Source organism: Acipenser ruthenus, chromosome 21 (genome assembly GCF_902713425.1).
Source record: "Acipenser ruthenus chromosome 21, fAciRut3.2 maternal haplotype, whole genome shotgun sequence".
Classification (NCBI taxonomy): domain Eukaryota; kingdom Metazoa; phylum Chordata; class Actinopteri; order Acipenseriformes; family Acipenseridae; genus Acipenser; species Acipenser ruthenus.
In genome coordinates, this window is record NC_081209.1 from 2,898,445 (window position 1) to 2,921,275 (window position 22,831).

The 22,831-nt window shown below is 43.1% G+C and overlaps 3 protein-coding genes across 4 annotated transcripts; 1 reads left to right on the top strand and 2 right to left on the bottom strand.

The window, feature by feature from the left end:
- Positions 1-2,328: 2,328 nt before the first annotated feature.
- LOC117427907 (2-methoxy-6-polyprenyl-1,4-benzoquinol methylase, mitochondrial-like) lies at positions 2,329-7,071 on the top strand. Of its 2 annotated transcripts, XM_034046291.3 has the most exons (7): positions 2,333-2,578; positions 3,029-3,178; positions 3,687-3,911; positions 4,124-4,230; positions 5,646-5,734; positions 6,148-6,259; positions 6,601-7,071. In XM_034046291.3, the coding sequence occupies exons 1-7, from the start codon at positions 2,383-2,385 to the stop codon at positions 6,700-6,702; spliced, it is 981 nt and encodes a 326-aa protein (XP_033902182.3). In that variant the 5' UTR covers positions 2,333-2,382; the 3' UTR covers positions 6,703-7,071. The 2 variants fall into 2 exon arrangements, with proteins under 2 accessions (XP_058850291.1, XP_033902182.3); XM_058994308.1 differs by lacking the exon at positions 5,646-5,734 and having other exon boundaries at positions 2,329-2,578.
- Positions 7,072-8,284: 1,213 nt separating this feature from the next.
- On the bottom strand, positions 8,285-11,077 carry LOC117973287 (dynein light chain 1, cytoplasmic). The gene is made up of 3 exons (XM_034925081.2): positions 10,928-11,077; positions 9,220-9,356; positions 8,285-8,690 (listed from the first exon to the last, which is right to left on the bottom strand). The coding sequence occupies exons 2-3, from the start codon at positions 9,349-9,351 to the stop codon at positions 8,553-8,555; spliced, it is 270 nt and encodes an 89-aa protein (XP_034780972.1). The 5' UTR covers positions 9,352-9,356; positions 10,928-11,077; the 3' UTR covers positions 8,285-8,552.
- Positions 11,078-13,627: 2,550 nt separating this feature from the next.
- On the bottom strand, positions 13,628-22,630 carry LOC131699019 (sin3 histone deacetylase corepressor complex component SDS3). Its single transcript, XM_058994309.1, has 12 exons — positions 22,080-22,630; positions 19,554-19,623; positions 18,960-19,015; positions 18,215-18,286; positions 18,020-18,039; positions 17,500-17,656; positions 16,880-16,975; positions 16,666-16,727; positions 16,303-16,324; positions 15,947-16,052; positions 15,431-15,515; positions 13,628-14,475 (listed from the first exon to the last, which is right to left on the bottom strand). Exons 1-12 carry the CDS (start codon positions 22,189-22,191, stop codon positions 14,377-14,379), a joined length of 957 nt encoding a protein of 318 aa, XP_058850292.1. The 5' UTR covers positions 22,192-22,630; the 3' UTR covers positions 13,628-14,376.
- Between the last annotated feature and the right edge of the window lie 201 nt (positions 22,631-22,831).

Here is a 22,831-nt window from a genome sequence, read left to right on the forward strand (position 1 = left end):
TTTGGTTGTTGGTAGCTTATTGATCCCAGAATCTCATCAAGCAGCTTCTTGAAGGATCCCAGGGTGTCAGCTTCAACAACATTACTGGGGAGTTGGTTCCAGACATAAAAAAAACATTTCGTTGTTTCACAGCAAAACCGTGTAAGTAAAACCAATCTGACTATCAACACGTTTCTCAATTGTAATTGCGATACACTCACGATTTTGGCACGGTGGTTTTTTGTACATTTCAAAAAAAAAAAAAAAAAACAACATTCACGGAAAGGTCACCAAATAATGTAGGTTTAGCTACATCACCATACACATGAGCTTTTAAATAGTACACCCAAACCAATAATATAAAGACTATTGCCTTTGACTGCTGGCAAGTTTAAATGTTACTTTAGAGAACAAAACTTAGTTAATGATCCTTTCATATCAACGTAACCAAAACCAGCATGTCAAATCATTGTTTTTATTACCGTGCTCAAAATGAAACAGTATATAAATATTGTTCAATAATAATAATGCCCCTTTAAAACAAACAAACAAACACACAAACAAACAAACACACAAACAAACAAACAAACAAACAAACAAAGAGTTGAAGTCAAATCACACAGGCAGGCACCGTGTCCAAGAAACGAGGCATCACAAAGATTAGAAAAAAGGACTACAAAACAGATACACCTCTCGTTTTAGCTACAGTTAAAACTAAAATTATTTATTTATTTTCAGTAGATTACTTGGGTACACTACATTGTATGAAAAAAAAAAGTTTCAAAAAATAAAATGGAATTATTAATTAAGATTTTTTAATGATGCAAGCCCACTTTTACAGTAATATACGATCTGTGTTCATTTACATGCTCGCTCAGCTACAAAATACAAATCTCATTCTCTGACCGACACTGCTAAATGCTGCGCGGATACACAACCAAACAATTTACAGATACTCGCAGATTTGTATTTTCAGTGCACGGCATACTGCATTTTAAAGGAAATAACGGCAGTGCCTAACCAAATGTGTTTTTACATTCATTTCCATGATTTTACGGACTTTTGTTGAAATTCACAATTTCCGTGACCTCCGTGACAAAATCGTATCCTGAGTTACTCATGGCTTAACAGAGTACTATATATACCGGTATTAAACGACATACACATACGAGAATAAATTACGTACGTTGAAAAATAATAATTGAATGTAAATTAAACGTTATTTGTAGAGAAAATAAAACCAAAAAAGGTAACCCTAACACTAGTCACAATGTTCGTGTGCGGCTCGTGCTGCCACCATAACGGAAAACTAAGACGTAACAACAAATACATGTACCTTTTAATTCCGGATCTGCCCCTCGTTTTATTTATTTATTTGTTTTTATTTTGGTATACCGCTGTCGCGATGGTGTATTTCTTAAAATCGTAAAGCCACCCTCGCCTAATCACAAAAAAATAACTAATCTCTCTGCCGCCCCTCGTCAGATCACATTACCGCATCGGCATCACGTGCGCGCGCGCTCGCCCTCGCAGCCGGGCTCCTGATTGCACAGCGCTGCTGTCCATCACCGGCTGAAGGCGGGATAAAGGGATCTCATTTGTAAATGGAGTCGCGCGCGTGTCCTCAACGGCTCCTGCGAGGCAGGCGGGAACAGACGTTGCGGAGCGAGGGAGAGTGTATGATTGGTCAGTGGACGCGTCCATCACTTCAAGAAGGCGGGATAAAGAGATATGATTTGTAAGTCGTGAGGCGTGTCAGTGGAGCGCGGTTACCCACGTGAAGAGCGCTGACTCAGTCGGAGCGTCTTGCACACAGGTTATTGTGAGACCTGTAAGGTTTACAGAAAATGCCCCAATAATGCATTTTTTTTAGTGCAATACCCCTGTTAGCAAATGAAATCCCCTATGCTTAGTTGCCCCCATTTTCCCCCCACATGTTAAATTCCCCCCTACAAATGGTCGATTTCCCCCCAATCTGGTAACCCTGCCGGGGCAACACGTGGCACATACTCTATTGCCTATGACATGTCATGTGACACCGTGGCCACTCGAATTTCCTCACTACAGAGATTGACAAGAGTCAGGTCAGAAATATGTAGCACGTTTGTTTAATGCTGTCTTTTAATGATACTTTTAGCAGAGCAGCTATGGATGGTCTGCTTTCTTTTAATGCAGTCTTCCCCAGGATAACTAATGCATGCGTGGGATTTCATTACCTAAGCGTGAGTATGTGAGACACAGTTCAAACGCGTGATTCGTGCAGTTTGCAGCATGTCACTGAAAATCAGGTACACTTGAGAAGGTCACAGATTCTTAGCGCACTGCTGTGGTATTGAAGCCAGACCGACAAAACCGTTCCCCGCCCTCGACATGTGATCTGGGCGCTCAGTCGGTCAGAGAAACATGGCGTCCTCTGGAGGCGTTGCAAGGACCTTGTGTAGATTGTATTACAGATTCTCTGTCTGCCGGCAATGTCAGCGGCAGGTCCCAAATCCGAGCAAAACAAACCGCTTCGCAGTCTCAACGAGACTCTACAGCGAGCAAAGGAGCACTCATTTCGGGTTCGAGACTGTGTCAGAGGACGAGAAAACAGAAAAGGGTGAGTGCTTTCGGTGTATTACGGTTAAATGCATCTTATTTTTATCTAATTAATCTCCTTCGCCGAGTCCTACTGCTAATATACAATGTAAACTATTTGTAATGTAAAGTACAGTAGTTCGTATATGTCTTGTGCACACGTATACCGCATTAACAGTACCTCTGTGTATTATTATTATTATTATTATTATTATTATTATTATTATTATTATTATTATTATTATCCAACCTGTCAGTACATTTTAAACCCCGTTTCGTGCACCTCATTGCAAAAACAAGAAAGTGCGCATCATTTTATTTTGGGACACGTGTGTCCCTTCTACCTTGAAGGGTTCATTTAATATATTATTAACGCTGACGTAGAGGGGGTTGGACAAACATGAGAACCGTGTGACTGCTGTTGAATTGTGTAGTGGAAGTGATCAGCCGGTCTGTGTGGTTTCCTGCTCAGTCTACAAGGTGTTCGAGAACGTGGCCCAGAAGTATGACGTCATGAATGACGCCATGAGCCTGGGGATCCACCGGCTGTGGAAGGACGCCCTGATGCACCTGATGAGCCCCACGCCCGGGACCTTGCTATTGGATGTGGCGGGAGGCACAGGTGAGGCACTGGGAAGTATTGAGATATATCTGTGCTGCATCATAGAATTACATACAGTGGGCAGGTTTCACAGGGGCACGCAGGCTTTGGGGAAAGGTAATGTAAAACAAGGATTCCTTAGTCCTTAAAAGTTAGAGGCATGCATGCAGAAAGACGGGCCAATGTAAAGCTGTACTACGTTCTTCCTAACTCTAATTAAGATGAGTTTGTGTTGGGGATAATTTTAATCTTATGCACAGTATTGAAATTGTCTCAGCTGTTCCCTCTGTTGGGTGCAGATCTGAAACATGAGTATTTAACACACTCCAGGTCTCACTTATCAGGAAGGTCTGTTTAACCGGCTTGGAGTTCAAGACAGAACTAGATGTGTCCGAGAGCTTGAAAAGATCAAACAGAAATGTGAAAATCTTAACGAGCAACAGGCTTGCTTAACCTACAGACTCCTCCCCCGTGTTCCTGAAATGCGGGCTTGTGGCGTAGCCAACGCGTTTGTGTGTGGTTTTTTTAGGTGACATCTCTTTCCGATTCCTGGATTACATCCGGTCCCGTCAGGATCGAGAGGCGCGCCGGGATACCCTGTCCCGTCAGAGCGCGTCCTGGCAGGAGATCACAGAGGCGTACCAACCCGGCCAGTCGGACACTCAAGGAGGGGTGCAGGCCGTGGTGTGCGACATCAACAAGGAGATGCTGAAGGTGGGGAGGCAGCGGGCAGCGGATCGGGGCTATGGCACAGGTATGCTGCCCTGAGAAGGAGAGGCGAGCTCGACTCTTTCCCATTCCCCACCCCCACCCCCCCCCACCCCTCCCCACCAAAGCAATACTGTATTTTTTTTCCTTAGTTCAGGCAAGGTGGAAACATGGGTGGGAGTCACTGAAAACTGCAGCTGTAATTGTGTTCTGTGAAATGGATTCGCTCACTGTGTGTGTGTGTCTGTCTGTCTGCAGGTCTGTCCTGGGTGGTGGGGAACGCGGAGGAGCTTCCTTTTGACAATGACAAGTTTGATTTTTACACAATCGCTTTCGGGATCCGCAACGTCACGCACATCGACCAGGTGGGTGAGCTTCAAAATGAAACGAGAACGCTCGTGTGTAGAGCTCTGGAGAGAGCGGGCATCATGAAACGAGAACGCTCGTGTGTAGAGCTCTGGAGAGAGCGGGCATCATGAAACGAGAACGCTCGTGTGTAGAGCTCTGGAGAGAGCGGGCATCATGAAACGAGAACGCTCGTGTGTAGAGCTCTGGAGAGAGCGGGCATCATGAAACGAGAACGCTCGTGTGTAGAGCTCTGGAGAGAGCGGGCATCATGAAACGAGAACGCTCGTGTGTAGAGCTCTGGAGAGAGCGGGCATCATGAAACGAGAACGCTCGTGTGTAGAGCTCTGGAGAGAGCGGGCATCATGAAACGAGAACGCTCGTGTGTAGAGCTCTGGAGAGAGCGGGCATCATGAAACGAGAACGCTCGTGTGTAGAGCTCTGGAGAGAGCTGGCATCATGAAACGAGAACGCTCTTGTGTGAGCTCTGGAGAGAGCTGGCATCATGAAACGAGAACGCTCGTGTGTAGAGCTCTGGAGAGAGCGGGCATCATGAAACGAGAACGCTTGTGCATAGAGCTCTGGAGAGAGCGGGCATCATGAAACGAGAACGCTCGTGCGTAGAGCTGTGGAGAGAGCGGGGATCATGAAACGAGAACGCTCGTGCGTAGAGCTCTGGAGAGAGCCGGCATCATGAAACGAGAACGCTCGTGTGTAGAGCTCTGGAGAGAGCGGGCATCATGAAACGAGAACGCTCGTGCGTAGAGCTCTGGAGAGAGCTGGCATCATGAAACGAGAACGCTCGTGCATAGAGCTCTGGAGAGAGCGGGCATCATGAAACGAGAACGCTCGTGTGTAGAGCTCTGGAGAGAGCGAGCAACATGAAACGAGAACGAGTCCTGAACCAGTGAAATCCCTTAAAGGATAACAAGTGAACGCTTGCACAGCAGAGAGATGTAATCTCATTAGTTGAAACATGTATCCAGAAACCCAGCTGTAGTTAATATGATCCTATATAATGCTATATATTATCAGCTAGTGCTGCACAAACCGATTGCTGGGGTTGAGCTGTCTGCAGAAATCGGGTGCAGACAATCAGGTGAGGGGCGTGGGTGTGGATCGGGCTGATTCACCCTTCCAAGCGAAGCCAGTGAAGAAGCAGCGGCGTGGCTCTGTGATGATTGCTCTCTTTCTTGAGCTCTGGAGAGAACAGAGCAAGCAGCCGTTTCTTCGCTTGCTTCACTTGAATTGGTAAATCAGCCTCCGATCAGCAGCAGCGGACCCTCACCTGTGTAAAGCCTAAATATGTGCAGCACTAGAATGAATACTGTCTTAAAATCAGTGACGAAGGAAATAATGGAAAAGCAAGGGGCAATAATGAAACAGTCGCAGCAGCAGTGAGAGTAATCCGCTCCACCTGTGTGTCCCGAGACAGGCTCTGCAGGAGGCACACCGGGTTCTGAAGCCTGGAGGGAGGTTCCTGTGCCTGGAGTTCAGCCGTGTTTCAAACCCGCTTCTGTCCAGGTAAAAGAGGTGGGAGTGGGATGCTGTGCATGCATTTACAAATAATACAGAAAAGGGCTGTTTGTGTAATATGCACACTTCTGTGGGGTGTGTATCACCACCGAGGCATGGTATATTTCACCAGGGCCTGGAGCCATCGCTCATGTGTTCTGTGTTGCCGTGGAATTAGAATTCTATAGTGAAAGAATGTTTAAGCCTTGTTATTTGCACATGTACGAATATGCAAACAAATGTGTTCTGGTTAAATTTGAGCCCCTACGTCATAAATCTTGCATGTAGAGAAGGGATAGACAGTGCTGGTGTGTTTCTTGCTCTGTACGTGTAGGCAAATAGTTGCGGAAATCAAAACTGTGAGATCACAAGACGTACAGTGCAGTGGTGCGTTTGTTACCTTTGCTGTGTTCTGTGTCCAGGGTCTACGATGCCTACAGTTTCCAGCTCATTCCAGTGCTGGGGGAGGTGATTGCTGGGGACTGGAAGTCATACCAGTATCTGGTGGAGAGCATCAGGCGCTTCCCAGACCAGGTACGGCATCCTCATTGGGCTGGGTTGATTCCGGAGTGCAGTGTAATTTGGGGGCGCTTTGGGCTGGCCTGGCAGTGTTTTTTTTTTCTAGTAAATTACTCCATGTTCAACAATTGCAGTCTGCTTCCCACTCTTAAGATGCTTATCTTGTTCTATCACCTTTCATCTCTGAGGTCTTTTCTGGACTCAAATTAAACTCTAAATAAACAAACAGGAGCAGTGGGCTTTGGATATGTTTATTCATTAGCCCACATTCAAGTGCGTCGTAAATCTGTTTACAGTAAAGAACACGGATCTTCCAGACACAAGGTAACCTGTGGCGTCTCTCCTTGCTGTTTTAGGAGGAGTTCAAGGCCATGATTGAAGACGCCGGCTTCTTCAAAGTCCAGTTCCACAACCTGACCGGCGGAGTGGTGGCCATTCACTCGGGATTCAAACTCTGAGTGCGCGGCAGCAGCTGTGGGAACGCCTGCCTCCTCGGATACTCCCTGTCCTGGCTTAACGGAGACGACAACATGCCGACTGGCCTGAAGAGCGTGGCTTTCGGTTTGCGTTCAGAACTGGTCTGAAACGTAGCAGAGTGCCCAGTCAAGACTGCGACACAAACTGAAACACAAAGCCGAGCAAAAGAAGTGGGAGAAAACGGTAGTCAAAAGAGCAAGAAAATGGAAACCTTTTTTTTTTTCCTGGTATTAACAGCGCTTGTCAGATACCAAGTTTTCAACATAAATAAATAAAACGGGTTTTGTTGCTTGATGTTTGAAAGAGATAATTTGCGCAATTTGAGAATAAAAAGTGGATTTTTATATTTATATTGGTGCTGATGCAGAAGACCACACACACAATGTCGATGTTCTTTCCAAACACCATTAAGTCCTTTGTGTCAAGGTCTTTGTCAATCAGCCCCAGCAGAAAATAAAACACTTATCTAATGGGCTTTAGTTTTGGAAGGAGATTCATTTTGTTATGCAGAGACATTAAAAAACAGATTTGGGAAGTTTTAACTGAATATCAAGGATGAGCAGGAATTTTGATATTTATTGTTTTTCCCAAACCAGTCCTAGTGGACTGTCAAAAACAGAATAATCCCTCAATAATGGTGTGTACCTAATACAGCAGTATCCACTGATCATGATCCTTAGAAAAACACAATGTTTTCAGTGCTTTCACCACTCCTCTTGCTAAAACGAAGCCTAATTAAATCATTTTATTTTCTATAAATACAATGTTGCAGCCTGGCTACTTTTTACCTGTTAAAATAGAAAAAGTGTTTTAATTTCATAGTTAAGTCACCAGATATAAAAAAAAAAAAAAAAAAAAAAAAAACCTTTTGCATTTTTACTTTTATTTAGACAAGCTGTTTTACAGACTAGTGAAAAGAAAGGTCCTTTCATGCAGTGTGACGTGGAAGCCACCAGCTCTGCAGACAGTAACAGAGTGTACCGGCGCTACGATTGAGTTTCAAGCCCCAGGTGAGCTGTCAGCCTTTTCTAAAGAGAACTGACAGTAAGTCGTTTCCTATCACAGTCAACCGATTCTTTATCTCAACTCCCTTCCTCTATTCAGTGGGAGCCCTTGGCAATGGCATAAAGAGAATCTGCTGAACGCAGTGAATGGGGCAGGTTAGGTTGCAAGATGGAATATCACTCAGTCCTTCACCTATCAAACACAAGAGCTTCTCTTATACTTTGTTCCTTGGATCACAAGCAAGTTGCAATGTTCACACCAAGAGGAAGAAGCACTGGGAGAATGGACCACATGGTCAATGTTATAGGCATTTATCCAATCGTAACTCAGAGACAGAGCAAGGGTAGTGTGGTTCATGTAACATGATAGTACAGCCCCAGTTTGATCCAGGTGAACATTTGCTACCAGTGATGCAAATACCAAAATAGAGCAGTAACCTGAAAACGTAGATACTCTTAAAGTAACACTGCTTCATAATAAATATGCAGTTTATTTAATACAACAATTGTAAGAAAGGCTTGATCTGCTGACAAAGTGCAAAAGATAAAAAAAGACAAATTCATATTAAAATTGTTTATTTGAATGTTTTTTTTTTTTGTTTAATTTTGGAAACTGGATGAAAATAAATATAGGCATGTGATAAATGAACATATAAAGCAGTAACAAACAAAGAATGTGGAAGCAGCACAGAAGTGTGGGTCCCTGGACCTTTAATAAAACAATGAATTCCTGCGAGGGCGACGGGCAGCTCCTCTAGGAGGGGTCACTGGAGTTCTGTTTCTTATCCTGTTAATGGTGTGGCTCGTTTCACTGGAAGATTGTCTCTTTATCCGGATTTGAAAAGCAGGATGGCCACCTGCCCCAGGTAGAAGTAAATGAAATGCTTCGTCTCATGAGTCACGTAGCTGCCAAAATTCCTGCCCACAATGCAATGCCAAGTGGGGTTGTACTTTTTGTCAAACTCCTACAAGAAAGAAAAAGAAAAGAAATGACCATCCTGCAACAGCTTAACACTGAAACAAGTTTCTCTAAAAAGTATTAGGAATATCAAAGTATTTTTATTCATGAATACAGATTTTAAAAACACACACACTACAAACGTGTGCATTTGGGGAGTCTATGAATGTGCTGCATGCTCTGCATTACTGCCAGGACCCTACCCAAAGGCAACAGCACACCCACAGCACTGCCTTTCTACTCAATCCTTCACTTACAGTCCTGGGCACTGTAGTTACAGTGTTAGCAGCTGCCATACTAGATTCCATGGCATACCATTCCAGTAATTAGTGTAAACTTCACACTACAGACAAAGTAAAACTTGAAGACATGCCATGCACAATATGCATGTAGTTTAAAAACTTTAACTTTCAGAATGAGAGAACACAACTGAAATATAAGCTGTCTGAAACCCCCCTCCCGCCTGTGATAAACATGAACGATGAGCGGATTCCACACCGCCACATCACGATCATTGATATGTCCCCGTCGCTCACCTTCTTGATGTAGGCAGCGATGTCTTTCTCGATGTTGTATTTCTCCAGCGCCTGCGTGGCGCACTCCACCGCGTCCTGCTGCATCTCCTCCGACATATCGGCGTTTTTAATGACGGCTTTTCTGTCAGACATGGTCCCTGGTGGGCGACAGGGAGAGGCTGGGGGTTAAGAGACAGTCGAGGTACACCCACCCTGTGTATGCAGGAATACGCGCTGTGCTACCCGCATGAGAAACTGAACCGCCATACCGCCACCCTCCAGAGCATCAGCAGCCATTAAATAAGAATACTCTCAACTGAACCGCCATACCGCCACCCTCCAGAGCATCAGCAGCCATTCAATAAGAATACTCTCAACTGAACCGCCATACCGCCACCCTCCAGAGCATCAGCAGCCATTCAATAAGAATACTCTCAACTGAACCGCCATACCGCCACCCTCCAGAGCATCAGCAGCCATTCAATAAGAATACTCTCAACTGAACCGCCATACCGCCACCCTCCAGAGCATCAGCAGCCATTCAATAAGAATACTCTCAACTGAACCGCCATACCGCCACCCTCCAGAGCATCAGCAGCCATTCAATAAGAATACTCTCAACTGAACCGCCATACCGCCACCCTCCACAGCATCAGCAGCCATTCAATAAGAATACTCTCAACTGAACCGCCATACCGCCACCCTCCAGAGCATCAGCAGCCATTCAATAAGAATACTCTCAACTGAACCGCCATACCGCCACCCTCCAGAGCATCAGCAGCCATTCAATAAGAATACTCTCAACTGAACCGCCATACCGCCACCCTCCAGAGCATCAGCAGCCATTCAATAAGAATACTCTCAACTGAACCGCCATACCGCCACCCTCCAGAGCATCAGCAGCCATTCAATAAGAATACTCTCAACTGTTCGGTCATCTGCAGCGACGGACCTTGTCGCTATGGAAACCAGCGCAAGTCTGTTTGGAAACCTGTCGTCAAACTGCATGCCTGAAGGGGATTATACTAGTTACTATAAACACTCTCCGAAGCTAAATGTTTATAAAAACTGCCACGGACGTTTGTGCCAGAAAATACACATTCAATTGACGCTGCTAACATGAATGCAATATTTCAATACTATACATGGTCTGTGATAACAGGAATGAGTCAATAGTGCAATACCGTGCATTACCGGTAATATGTAAATAATAGCTGTGCCCAGAGCAGCGTTATCTTGTCCAGCTTTGATTGAAAGCACGTAGATTTGCCGGTTCTTTCTTTTGAATATTAACTATTTGATTGCCGCAGCTAGATTAGATGATCATGTTGTCTTAATTTATTCAATACGCGTGCTTCTTTTTTTTAAAAAAACATATTTTTTTTTTTCTCAAAGCCGTTTCTGTGGCTCGAGTTTGTACCGATTCTAGAATAAAAACGCAAACTCAGGTACCCGTCCCCTGAGACCTGACCACCGACCATTCCCTAAAACAGCACAGAGCAGGTCGGTTCAGCATCACACGCTGCGCTGCATACCGGACACTGGATTCATGACAGCGCGGTTCCGTGCGGTTCCGTGCTGCGCCGAGTCTGGACCGAATCCCACCAACGCCATCACCCTACACGGCCGGTTTTCATTTAACACTATCTATAGAAGCGTCCGATATATCACTAATGTCACTCTGTTTAGGTTATCGATTAGCGAGATTCATTTAATGCCTTTTATTTACCTGTTATAGTTAGTAATACTCTGCCGCTGTCTCTCCGCTCTTTCCGCTGTTTGCTCCTCTCGACTCACAACACGGGTCTTATAGTGCTTCAGAGTCTCGCGCTGCGCCTTCGTGTTGAGCACTCTCGCGCCGCCAGGTCCCGCCCCCCTGGCTCGCATAGGTCAGAGTAATTTGAAGTGTGTCTGTGATTTGATGTTCGCGTTGGGCTCCCTTGCATTTTACAGCTGCCTTTTATTTCAGACCAGCAGCCTTTGCGGGCTGAACGCGGCGTCTTCACCATGGTGATAAGATACCAAAAGACGTGTGTCTCCATAACAACGGGATGGTTTACAGCATCGACAGCCTAAACAGAAACGAACACGCCTGTTTGTTTAACGTGAGTGCAGCTCTCACAACGAGACGTTAAAGAATTTAATGAGACACAGGACCTGATTAAGTAAACTTTTTGATACCGTGCAAAGTTTACACCACTTATCATCATTTATTTTTTTTATCAAAATAAATACATACATTACTAGGGTTGTGAAATAGTACTGTTACAAATTAATTCTGAACGTAACTAACTTTGATTTACCCCATATTTAATCGATATAAATAATGGTACACATATTTCAGATTTTTGACTGGGAAGTAACTCGTTACTTGAAATAAGATAAGATGTCCTAGCCGCATCCATAACTTCAAAAAATATAATGCTGGCGCCTTCATCAGTAGCCGTATCAGTCCAGAGATGATAGGCAAAGAGAAGGAGATGTGATCCCTTTTATTGGACTAACCTAACAATAATTAATCACAAGCTTTCAAGACCTCAAAGGTCTCTTCTTCAGGTGAAAGCAGGAAAGAAAGATGAATGTTTTAGAACAGTGTATTGAGCTTGTGATTCATTTTGGTTTAGTCCAATAAAAGGGATCACATCTCCTTCTCTTTGTCTGCGGTACATTGTGAAAGCCTCTAAACACAGTAATCCAGAGGTCTATCCAAGGAGTATGGAACGTGTGGGGCTGTCCAACCTTTACCTACCTTTTACACACAGGTGGTGCAGCACGAGTACTGGACTCATCACTACGCAGTGATTACTGGCAAACGTGCAGGCATGTGAGCAGAATAAAGCACAGGAGCTCGAGTTTACACGGCTGCGTTTTCCATTACCTTTCAGTGCATTTCTAAAACACCACCCCACAGACCAATGATCATTAGGATCCTGTTATCAGCAGCGTGTGACAGGGTGTATACACGCCCCACACTAAAAGGCTTGGGAGGGACCTGCACTCGCTCTACTGCAGTGTAATTTCCAAGTGTTTCTGTTTGACTTTTTGCTACAGGTACATCCTACAGATGTCAGGACTGCCCAGTCCCTGACCACATTCCGGCGCCTCCTTAAGACTCACCTCTTCAAACAGCACCTGTAGAACTCCTCTGTTGTATCCTGGGACACTATCACCCTTCATTTAAATATGCTTTATTTTGCTCTTATCTGCCCCCTATTTTACTGCATTTAATCCTGTACCTCAGAATATTGTAATCTGCCAAGTGTTTAATCTGTAGTATTTTGTACTTAATCATATCCTGATGTAACTATCACTACTTAATCATATCCTGATGTAACTTTCACTATTATCTGCTGTATTATTGAATTGTGGTTTGTCACACTTGAGAATTATTGTATTTCTTGTTCTTATTGTATGACTTATATTGTAACACTTGAATGTATTTGTATTTGCTTGCGATTGTAAGTCGCCCTGGATAAGGGCGTCTGCTAAGAAATAAATAATAATAATAATAATACAGGTAGGCTTTGGAAACTAAAGCTTCTGAAAGTAAAACACAGCAGACAAATAAAATACAACAAACTTGTACTAGAACCCAGTGGAATTCCTGAAGCACCACGCTGGAGTTGAAGAGGTGGGTTTTCCTTGCTGTTCTATATTCATTGGTAGCATATAGATCTAATCATTTTACCTGGAAACCTCCCTCCCCCTCTAGCAATCAGTGTTTGATACTCCCTGGAAAATAGGGTGTAGGCCTGGACAGCAATTAAAACAAAACAATACTGAAGCAACTGGTACATTACAATGCAGCAATCTTCATGGAAATAGGTGTCTTGGTAATAGTGCAGTCATGCTTCAGTGATGTCATGTCATCGTGTCGGAAGATTCCATATGAGGTCACTGCATATAAATCAACAGCCTGAACCACGCCTCTTCAGAGTTAGATGAAAGTCAGCGTACTCTTCGCTGCTCTGCAGAAACGGTCTCATTCCATGATTATGATTTCTTGCACATGTTTCTGAGTTTCCAAGATCAAATCGCGTTTTGCCAAAAATGTAACCTAGAACAATTGTTTTAAAATATTCCTTACTAATAACTTGTGTTCTAACTGAGCTGCAGAGTTCATTCTGTTTGAGAGGTATTCATGCAATCTACCCCAGCAGTATCAAAGGGTGTGGTATTAATAACTTCCAAGTGCAATATAATGCTGTACTTTGCTGTAGCTGAGTGCTGGCACATGGGTAATGCATGACACGTGGAGGTTGTAAAACAAAGCCATGCCACAGCGTCTCATATTCTTTAGGCACAGGTAACCTTTTGATTTTGTAACATCTTCTTGCTAACGATGCCACTGTGAAGCGGGGTGTATTTCAAACCTTATGAAATGCAGGCACTGGGCTGTGTTAAGAAGAAAAATCACAGCATCCCACTCGAAAGTGTAAAGTATGATGTTTTATAGTGATGGTAAACAGTATTAAATAGACAAAATTACAAATGGTAACAAATCTCCCACCCACGACGAAAGTATCGCTTATTTATCACTGGGGCATTTTTTCACAAAAGCTGCCTCAAAAAAGACAGAAGAGTTCAAGCTTGCAAGAAGCTTGGAACTGCTCTCAAGGCAAGCTCAGGAAATTACAACAGCAGTGAAAGAAAGGATGACGCTCTGCCAAGAAAAAATTAAAACACATCACATGGCTATTTCTGTCCAGACATGACCCTTTTTGGGACACTTGCAAGATGCCGCTTGTTAGAATGAACAGCTGTATCGAGGTGGATAAAAGCACACAGTTGTCAGAAAGCATCTCTACGGTTGATACGGTCGTAATGATCGCTTTATTTAAAAAAGTAGACTGAGAAGCATTATTCTGAATCGACAAAAAAAACAACACACACACACACAGCCAGCCAGTCTGCTCCTGACATCCACGATTACAGAAGCAAATCCACATTCTATTGATGTTGCCTGAACGGAGGACGAGGTCAGGGCACAATAACATTGGAGGGTATTTTATCTTCCAAAGCTTCCACTCCCCTTCTGCACAGGCTCGGATAGCTGCCCGTCAGTCCCGGAAACGGCCAGCGAGAGGGAGCAACAGGCTCATGGTGGGACACACGTGTAGTCCTAGAAATAGTCCGAGAGTAAGAAAAGCCAAAAAGTAAGAGACGGGTGAAAGGAATCTAAGCCGCAGATCTCCGGCGGATCACGTACACTCCTCTCTGTAGCTGCCCCAGATAAATCCGCATCTTAGTGCTGTCGCTCGTCTTTCTCACCCAAATCTGAAAGCAACAAGGTTTTATAGGATAAGCACTTAATATTAGGTCTACATACACACACACACACACTGTGCATCAAAAGAAACGTATCACTTATATTTGAGCATCAGATGAAACTTATCACTTATTTGGATAAAATTCACTAGATGTGATCGAACAATGACAAACTCTGTTTTAGAGCAGGTGCCGTGACTTTTTATTGTGCTGATTAACAATTGACATCACGAAGATGCTGCAAAATGATCTGTCGATCTTGGGCAGGTGTTGTGACTCTTGGTCTCCCAGTTCATTGACCGAGTGTGTCTGGTTATACCGTCTCGCCAGGTTTGAAATCGCTGGTTGTGAGCACCCAAGACGGCGAGCCACAGAACGCTGCCCTAATCCAGCCTCCAACATGCCGATTGCACGAAGGCGCTGCTCTCTTGACAGACGTGGCATTTTTTTTTTTTTTTCTGTGATTTTCTTTATTGCTGTTATTCAAGCTTGCAATTCAACAGCTGAAATCACTCCATATCCAGTGTCCAATCAACTGTCTCACTAATTAGGTGATTAAGTGCATGTGCTTCAGTCATAGTCACTCAAGCGTGTCATGGTCAAGGATGAATGATCGAGTGATTTAAAAGAAACCAAAAACATTTCGTCAATGTCCATCAATGTCCATCATTTATATACCTTATTTTTTCGAAAATAAATGTGTTAGAATAGTGATGTTTCTTTTGATGCTCAGTATATATATATATATATATATATATATATATATATATATATATATATATATATATATATATATATATATATATATATATATATATATATATATCACACACACACACACATACATAATGTAATTTATAATTAATACAAAGACCTGCTCTTTAACAGCTGCTGTGTGAGAATGCTGTCATGCAGACTCTCTTCCTAATTCACTTCTAGCTGATGGTATAATGTGAAGTCTAACCTCATTTGTCCCCACTGAGCTGATCACACAGCTGATCTTTGTGTTCTCCTTGGACTCCAGATAGATGGCTTGGCTCTTGTGATACCTGTGCGATGAAACAAACCTTTACAAATGAATGGCTTACAGAATCTACCGACAAGCACCTACAGCAAATTCAGAGATGCGCAGAGAATCATAGCGATAGCTGAGGTTTTTAGATGCGACTACCATGCTCACAGCTGTACTGTCCTGGCTTTATTAGCCCAGGAAGGCATCTAGCTGCAACGTGGCTGTGCTCGCGTGTCTGTGGTTTAAAAAAAAAACACTATTTAAAATGAAGAAATAAATAGTCATCTTTATTTTAAAAGATGTGAAGCGAGTGCTGGTCTTGTTCTTGTAACTTTATGAACAGTGAAGCACAGCGATCCAGTTAAGAGATACATGGATGGCATCATGAACAATTCGAACACAGGTCTTTATACAGTCACCTCGAGTCCGAGCACGAATAGCGCTGGAAGCTCAACGCACCAGACTTACCATCTTTTATCATAGTACAGCTTTCCTTCTTCGATCCGGGCTTCATAGCGCTGTGCCGGGGACTCTGTCGGAGTGGTGGGTAAATGCTCTGGCGAGGAGGGGGACGCTGACCAAGGAAAGGCAATGTCATTCATTCCAGTATGGGCTTTTTAAATATCATAACACACGATTCAGTAACTCACTGTGCCCAATACTTCATGCTTAGGCTGTAAGGTTTGTGATTTCTACACAAGGAGAATTAAATATTACAAAGTGACCTGCATGTCACGTACAGTACAGGTCATCATTACAAAACTACAAAAAAAAAAAAAAAAAAAAGATAGAACTAATAATATATTAGGCTAAAGCACACATACCTGGCCTTTTAGGTGACTTTAACTGTGAGAATGCAAAAAGAACACATGTTAATGGTTTTTATTACATGATAAACTCAGTTATTTACTGTTCCTTAATAAAATAAAGAAATTACAAGGAAGACAAATTATAGAAATTATAAATAATAATAATAATAATTAATAATAATAATACAAGTGTTGAGATCTGAGGCTTTATGAAAAACAGTTCAAGTTTTGAAACAAGAACGCTTCAAATGACTGTCAAAGCCAATAAAACGTGTGCTCTTGGCACTGCAGAGATACTGCATGCCCGTGGGACCACTCTGCTGAAAATACTGTTTTGTGTTGAAAGTGACGCAGCATTTTAAGATCAAGCAGTCTTACTTTGTTCAGCGTCCGCAGGTCTTCCATGATCTGTTCATCTGTTAGCAAGTAGTTCAGCTGAGGTGTTCAGTGTTAAGGGAAAGTGTTGCTTCTACTGGAAGTAGGATCTACTGCCTGTTATTAGCACACACACACACATCTCATGGTAATGGAAATGAACAGGGATCACCGCAGTGAGATGAACATAGGGAATAAATATGCACAAGAAGGATATCGGGTGCAGGCTTCCGCCTTTTATCTGGAATGGGAACTGGATCATTTGGTCTCCTTCTCAGCTTCCGGGTCATAATTGGTTTTACCTCCATGGAATCTAGAAAAAGGAAAAAGTAAGCTACATAACGGACTCCCACTGCAGAGCTGAGTGATCCATTTCCAGCCTTTAGCATGAGCTTCATTAGACACACCACACGCACAGCTAACAGGAGAACCTGCAGTGGTTCGAATTGCTTTGCAGTTCTTGTGTTCAACAGATCAGCCGTCACCAAGACAAAGCTCACCAATCACAGCCATAGAGAGGTTGCATGGCCAGCATGCAAGGTTTCATCGAATCTGAAGACGGCTGGTTTCACAGACCCCGATTAGCTGTGATCTTGCTTACCTAAGGTAACATTAAGCTGGTCAAGACCAGTGCTAATCTGAGTCTGTGAAACCAGACGTTAGTTTCATTAGCTTGGTCTTGGTCCGACAGTTCACCAACATAAAAAGTACTTAAGAAAACGCTGGGTTATAATAGATTAGACTATCCACAGTAAAAAGAACATGCTGGCGTTGGCTGTGAAAATGCGATTGATGTTTTGCTAAACTGTTCTGTCCCCCCGATCTGCTTCTCCATACCTCCCGTCAGCTCCATCGTTAGCTTCTCATTCTCGATCATCTTCTTCTTCTCCTCCAGCTCTGCAATGAGGTTCTCCTTCAGTTCAATCTTCTTATCTTCAAACTCTTTCACCGCTGCTTTCTTTTCTTTGATGTAGTTCCTCTCTACCTGCTCCGTCTGCATCGAAGAGGGACACGTCAAACACAGAGCCGCACAAGTAAGCTAAGCCACAGCGCCCCCAACTGGAAAGCACAGAGATAAATTAGCAGAGCATTTCCTAAAGCTTACCAATGCTCATTCTGTTGCTGCTGGGTCTGTTTCTGTGCAAAACTTCCATTTCCAAAATGACTAGCGCTCGCATTATACTTTTAAAATGTATACTGCTAGCAGGAAGAACAGTATTTGAATGTATCTCTGCCAAATCAAACTGCGTTTGTAACTGAACTAAAAAGCCCCCTTGATTAAAGACGATACTGGAAATGCACATTTCCTAAATGCATGCCATTTCCGAATGAAAGAGTCTACTGAAATGAATCTTACCTCAAGTTGCAAGAAAAGATCTGAAAAGCAAATAAGAACAAATTACTTTCTTTTAAAAAACGCACAAAGCCTGGTTTACAGACATCATGTGCATATCCAAAAGCCTTGCTGTCAAAGTTAACTGGTTTCAAGGCTTCAGTGTTATATTGTGATGCAGCCTTGTGAGCAGCAGTCTTGTAAAATGAAAGGCAGTACCTGCATTCCTCAGCCTCTCCTTGTACTGCTGGTCCAGTTTCTTCATTCGCTTCTGATACTCCTGCAGTGTGCCTGGATAAACAGCCACAGGTGAGGAATTACAGGAGCACGAGAAAGACAACCGTGTGCTTACAGCTTACCATCTCAACAAAACAAAGCACTCAGCAGTGTGGCTTACAGCTTACCATCTCAACAAAACAAAGCACTCAGCAGTGTGGCTTACAGCTTACCATCTCAACAAAACAAAGCACTAACTATTTTAAACAGAAATGACAGAGATCAGTGGCAGGTAAAAGGATTTGAAAGCTGGATCAAAGTCATTTTTACAACATATAAAGTGTCCACTGATTTATCACACCAGGAGTATACCTCAAGGATGCTTTCCATCACACTGCTTCATATAACCCTCTCAAAGGATGCTTTCCATCACACTGCTTCATATAACCCTCTCAAAGGATGCTTTCCATCACACTGCTTCATATAACCCTCTCAAAGGATGCTTTCCATCACACTGCTTCATATAACCCTCTCAAAGGATGCTTTCCATCACACTGCTTCACATAACCCTCTCAAAGGATGCTTTCCATCACACTGCTTCATATAACCCTCTCAAAGGATGCTTTCCATCACACTGCTTCATATAACCCTCTCAAAGGATGCTTTCCATCACACTGCTTCATATAACCCTCTCAGTTGCCACATCACTGTCACTCCTGCCAGTACAGCCTTACAGTCCCATGCCTACCTTCTTGCAGTTGTGCCAGCTGCCTTTTCAGAGACGCCAGCTTGTCCTGGTACATCCTAAAGAAGAAAACAGAAACAGAAGCAATGGGCAGTGATCATAATACCATTCCCACCCCCGTATCGAACAAGGGGCATATCAGACTGTCACTGATAAATGAAGCAGGTTCAGACACAACCCTTATTACTGAAACATGTCAAAAACATGGGCACCGCCTGAACTGAAGGGATTCCTATGGAGTGTTTTTATAACCTTGATACACAAAAGGTCCTATTTAATGGCTCTTAAACGTTATTTAGATAGGAATTCTGACATGCAGAATCCTACATTTATAATGAATAGCATCTGGGAGTAGATTTTCCTGTAGCTGAAATCAGGCTGGATAAAGAATTAAAAATCTAGATCAGTCTACCTTACTACTGCTCAGTAGAGGGCAGCAACACACACAGACACAGTCTGGCCTACTTGCACAGTCAGTCTTGAAGCCTGCTCTGGCATTTAGAAGTGCTTGCCTAGGGAGCAACTAAAAATACACAGACGAGTCTGTTATCTGAACCGGAACACAAGACCTTGAAGCTCAAGAGCCATCCCACTCACTGCTCTTTAATTTCAACATAATCATCTTCATCCTGCTTGGCCAGGTCGGTTTCACTGGCATCCTCCGTGTCTGGAGAAAAACAAGAAGAAAGGACCAGATGAAAAACAGAAACGCTTATTCAGTCAATTCAAAACACGTCCAATTCAAACGCTGTTCAAGCTTTTAATTATATCTCATTGTGTTTTTATAAAACATTTCAAAAGGAGAATAAAACTCCAAGAAAGAGAGATAACCCCAAGCCATAACGTTCACTGGGAACGTTTTCAATAAGGTCAGGTCTACTTGAGATTGAGATTCTGAGGAGGAGATGCCAGTTTAAGGGGAGTAACAAACAGACACACACTAATAGGATTTGTGTTCACAAAAGCAGCCCCATCTCAGTCTGTGCTTTCTGCATGTAAAATGCATTTGAATAACGGCATTCTCCGTTGGTACCTTGTGCCGCCTGCTTTTCAGAACAAATGATCATTTTCATTCTGATAATCGCTGTGCCCCCCTGCCACTGCATCTCTGAACACACTGGCTTGTACTATGAAAAGCACACCCGACGCACGCACATCAGAGCACAGACACTTTATTTAACCTCCAAGGCACTGCATGACTTTGTATTCTGCACTGCTTTATATGCCACAGCAGAAGCCTCCACTGCTGTTGCCTTGCTTGTCTCAATAAGATATTCAAACATCTATGATAATGCTTGATGTGCGCCCTTCAAATTAACATTGTCATAGAGGCATTACTGGAAGGTTTTATATGCAAATGTACAAAAATAATGCCAGATGTCTAATGTCTCCAGCGGAATATCAGTAAATATAAAATGATGCATGCTGTAGCCTGTCAATCACTTCAGAAGTACTCCCCTCCCCCACCCCCACACTTCATACATCATATTTAAATAACACACACACTTCATACATCACATTTAAATAAATCAATGTAACACTTAAAAACCACAAACACAAGAGATGGTACGAACACAAAGCAAACATCCTGGCCCGCTTTACAGCACAAGCAGACCTCGTATGCAATTTACCTTCGTTGTTAATTAGCATGTGAGCGTCACCAGCCATGACGCTGTTCTCTTCCCTTACAGAACAGCGGGCATTCTACACGGCAGGTGACGTCACTTATGAGACTGCAGAAATATGGGTTGCTTTAGAATAGTTTTCTTGGACTTTTTGTCTTTAAATATACTGTATTGACTGTGTCAGGCTGCTGCATACAGCGCTAGCTTGATGACTACTTAAACACAGCGTTATTAACACATACACGGTACAGGATCCAATTTTAATGCAATAGTTGACCTCTGCTTCCCCTTTTCTTAGTCATTACTCTAATATGCAACATGCCACGTTTAAATAAACATATCAGAATATTACAGTACCTTGACTGCCTGGGGTTACAGACGAAAACTGCCGTCAACAAGTATACAACGTATTCTGAAAAGCAACCGACTTTTTCAAGCCCAGCGCATTTTACTGCAATACTGACAACAAAACACACGTTTAAAACCATGTAATGCCCTTAATGACACACACATGCTCGTTTTCGATTCGTTACAGGTTAGTACAAATGTAGTAACATAAAACAATTTATAACGATATATATAGTACCTTTATTCATGCAACTCAGAGTCAAATCCTGACGTGGTGAACAAAATATACCGTTATATTAAAAGGCAGCGAACAGAAAACTGATTCGGTTTCGCTTTAGACGCATAGATACTGGACCTAAATTCAGGCCCACGCAGAAAAGAAAAAAATGGTCGTCCAAAGCTCTGTCGTCCTTGCAGGTAAAATAAACAGGCCTCGATGTTTGTCACGATTTCTATGTTGCCATGGCTCCATTCAAAGGAGATGTATTTTAAAGGTCGTGAATGGAGTGCTAGTGCGGCTCTCTCGGGCTGCGTCCTACAGAACAGTGCGCACAGTATTTTAATTGACGCCAGCTCGGTCCAATAAGATAAAAGCTCCTGTTCTCGTAAACCAATTACACGCACGCTGTCGGCTTGCACGGTTGGCTGTTTCGAGTTAGGGCTGTCATCTGTCAATCCCCTCCGTCTCGGGGCTGAAATTTCCTTTGTGAGTTTCCTTTGCCAAACAAACAGAGAACAAATGCAGCGGACTGTAAACACAGAATCACCCCGCGTACCTCGTGGTGATATTTAAAGATATGTAGCGCAAACTCAACCTTCTTAACGACTTTTCTACAGACAATACGCGGCAAATATTACATTCCGTTTATTTACTAGCGTTTCCTGTATGCTGTTTCTAACGACAGCTTTTAGAAATGCTTCAGCTTTTTCTAGTAGTATTTATAGCGCACTGCAATAGCTATCCGGTGTTGTTTATGTTTATAACGCTATGTGTACCTAGTTCCTAGGAAGACTACATTTCAGTTAAACTTCCCGTACTCACATCGGCCCCCAAAATAAACGGAAATCTACCTTGAAAAGCCACCTGTAACCGATGTACAGAATACACAAAGCGCACGTTTCGTATTTGTGTCCGTGGTGTTGTGGTTACCTTCTTCGGAGTCTCTCCCTCTGTAACTCCGATCATCGTCTTCATCCACGCTGTCCAGCTCTTCCTCGTCGTTGTAATAATCCACCACCGGCGACAACAGGGTCGAGGCCATGTTTTATTGATATGTTTATTTATTTACAATAAAAACCCCCAGCTGAAATGTAAACAATCCGTACCAGGTTTTGTAATTGGAACTCACATCACAGCCCCTCCACACAACACGAAGGACCCCCCGCTCACCACTGATGACACCAACTATCTGCCTGACTATAAACCAGACAGTCGTTCGAGTTGTTATATTGCACGCTGGGTACTTATCGGTTGTTTACGGCGGGAAAAAAAGTCAACAAATGTCTAATTTTGGTAGCACATTGCCGGCAATATCAAGTTTCAGTCGAAATTCACACAGGCGCTAGTAATGGGCCTTCCCCGATTGGAACTCGAGCTAAGATAAAGCTCACGTTTTTAATTATTCCGTGCTTTTCAGCAATGTCTTATTTATTTAAGAAGACTACGCAACACATGAATTCAAACGAGAAGGAGTTATTTGTATTCTCTTGTCCTATAAGTTTGCTGTAGGTTCGTTGCTTTCCCGGTTGCTCGGCGGCTAACAGGAATGATGACCTCTGGGAAATGTAGTTCTTGTGTTGGGCGGCACAAGGAAGAACTACAAAAGCATGTGCGCCAAGCGCACTTGGTAAACGTGTTTGGGCAACAGGCATGAAACTGTTCGAAGTGTGTTTCTTTCAGTG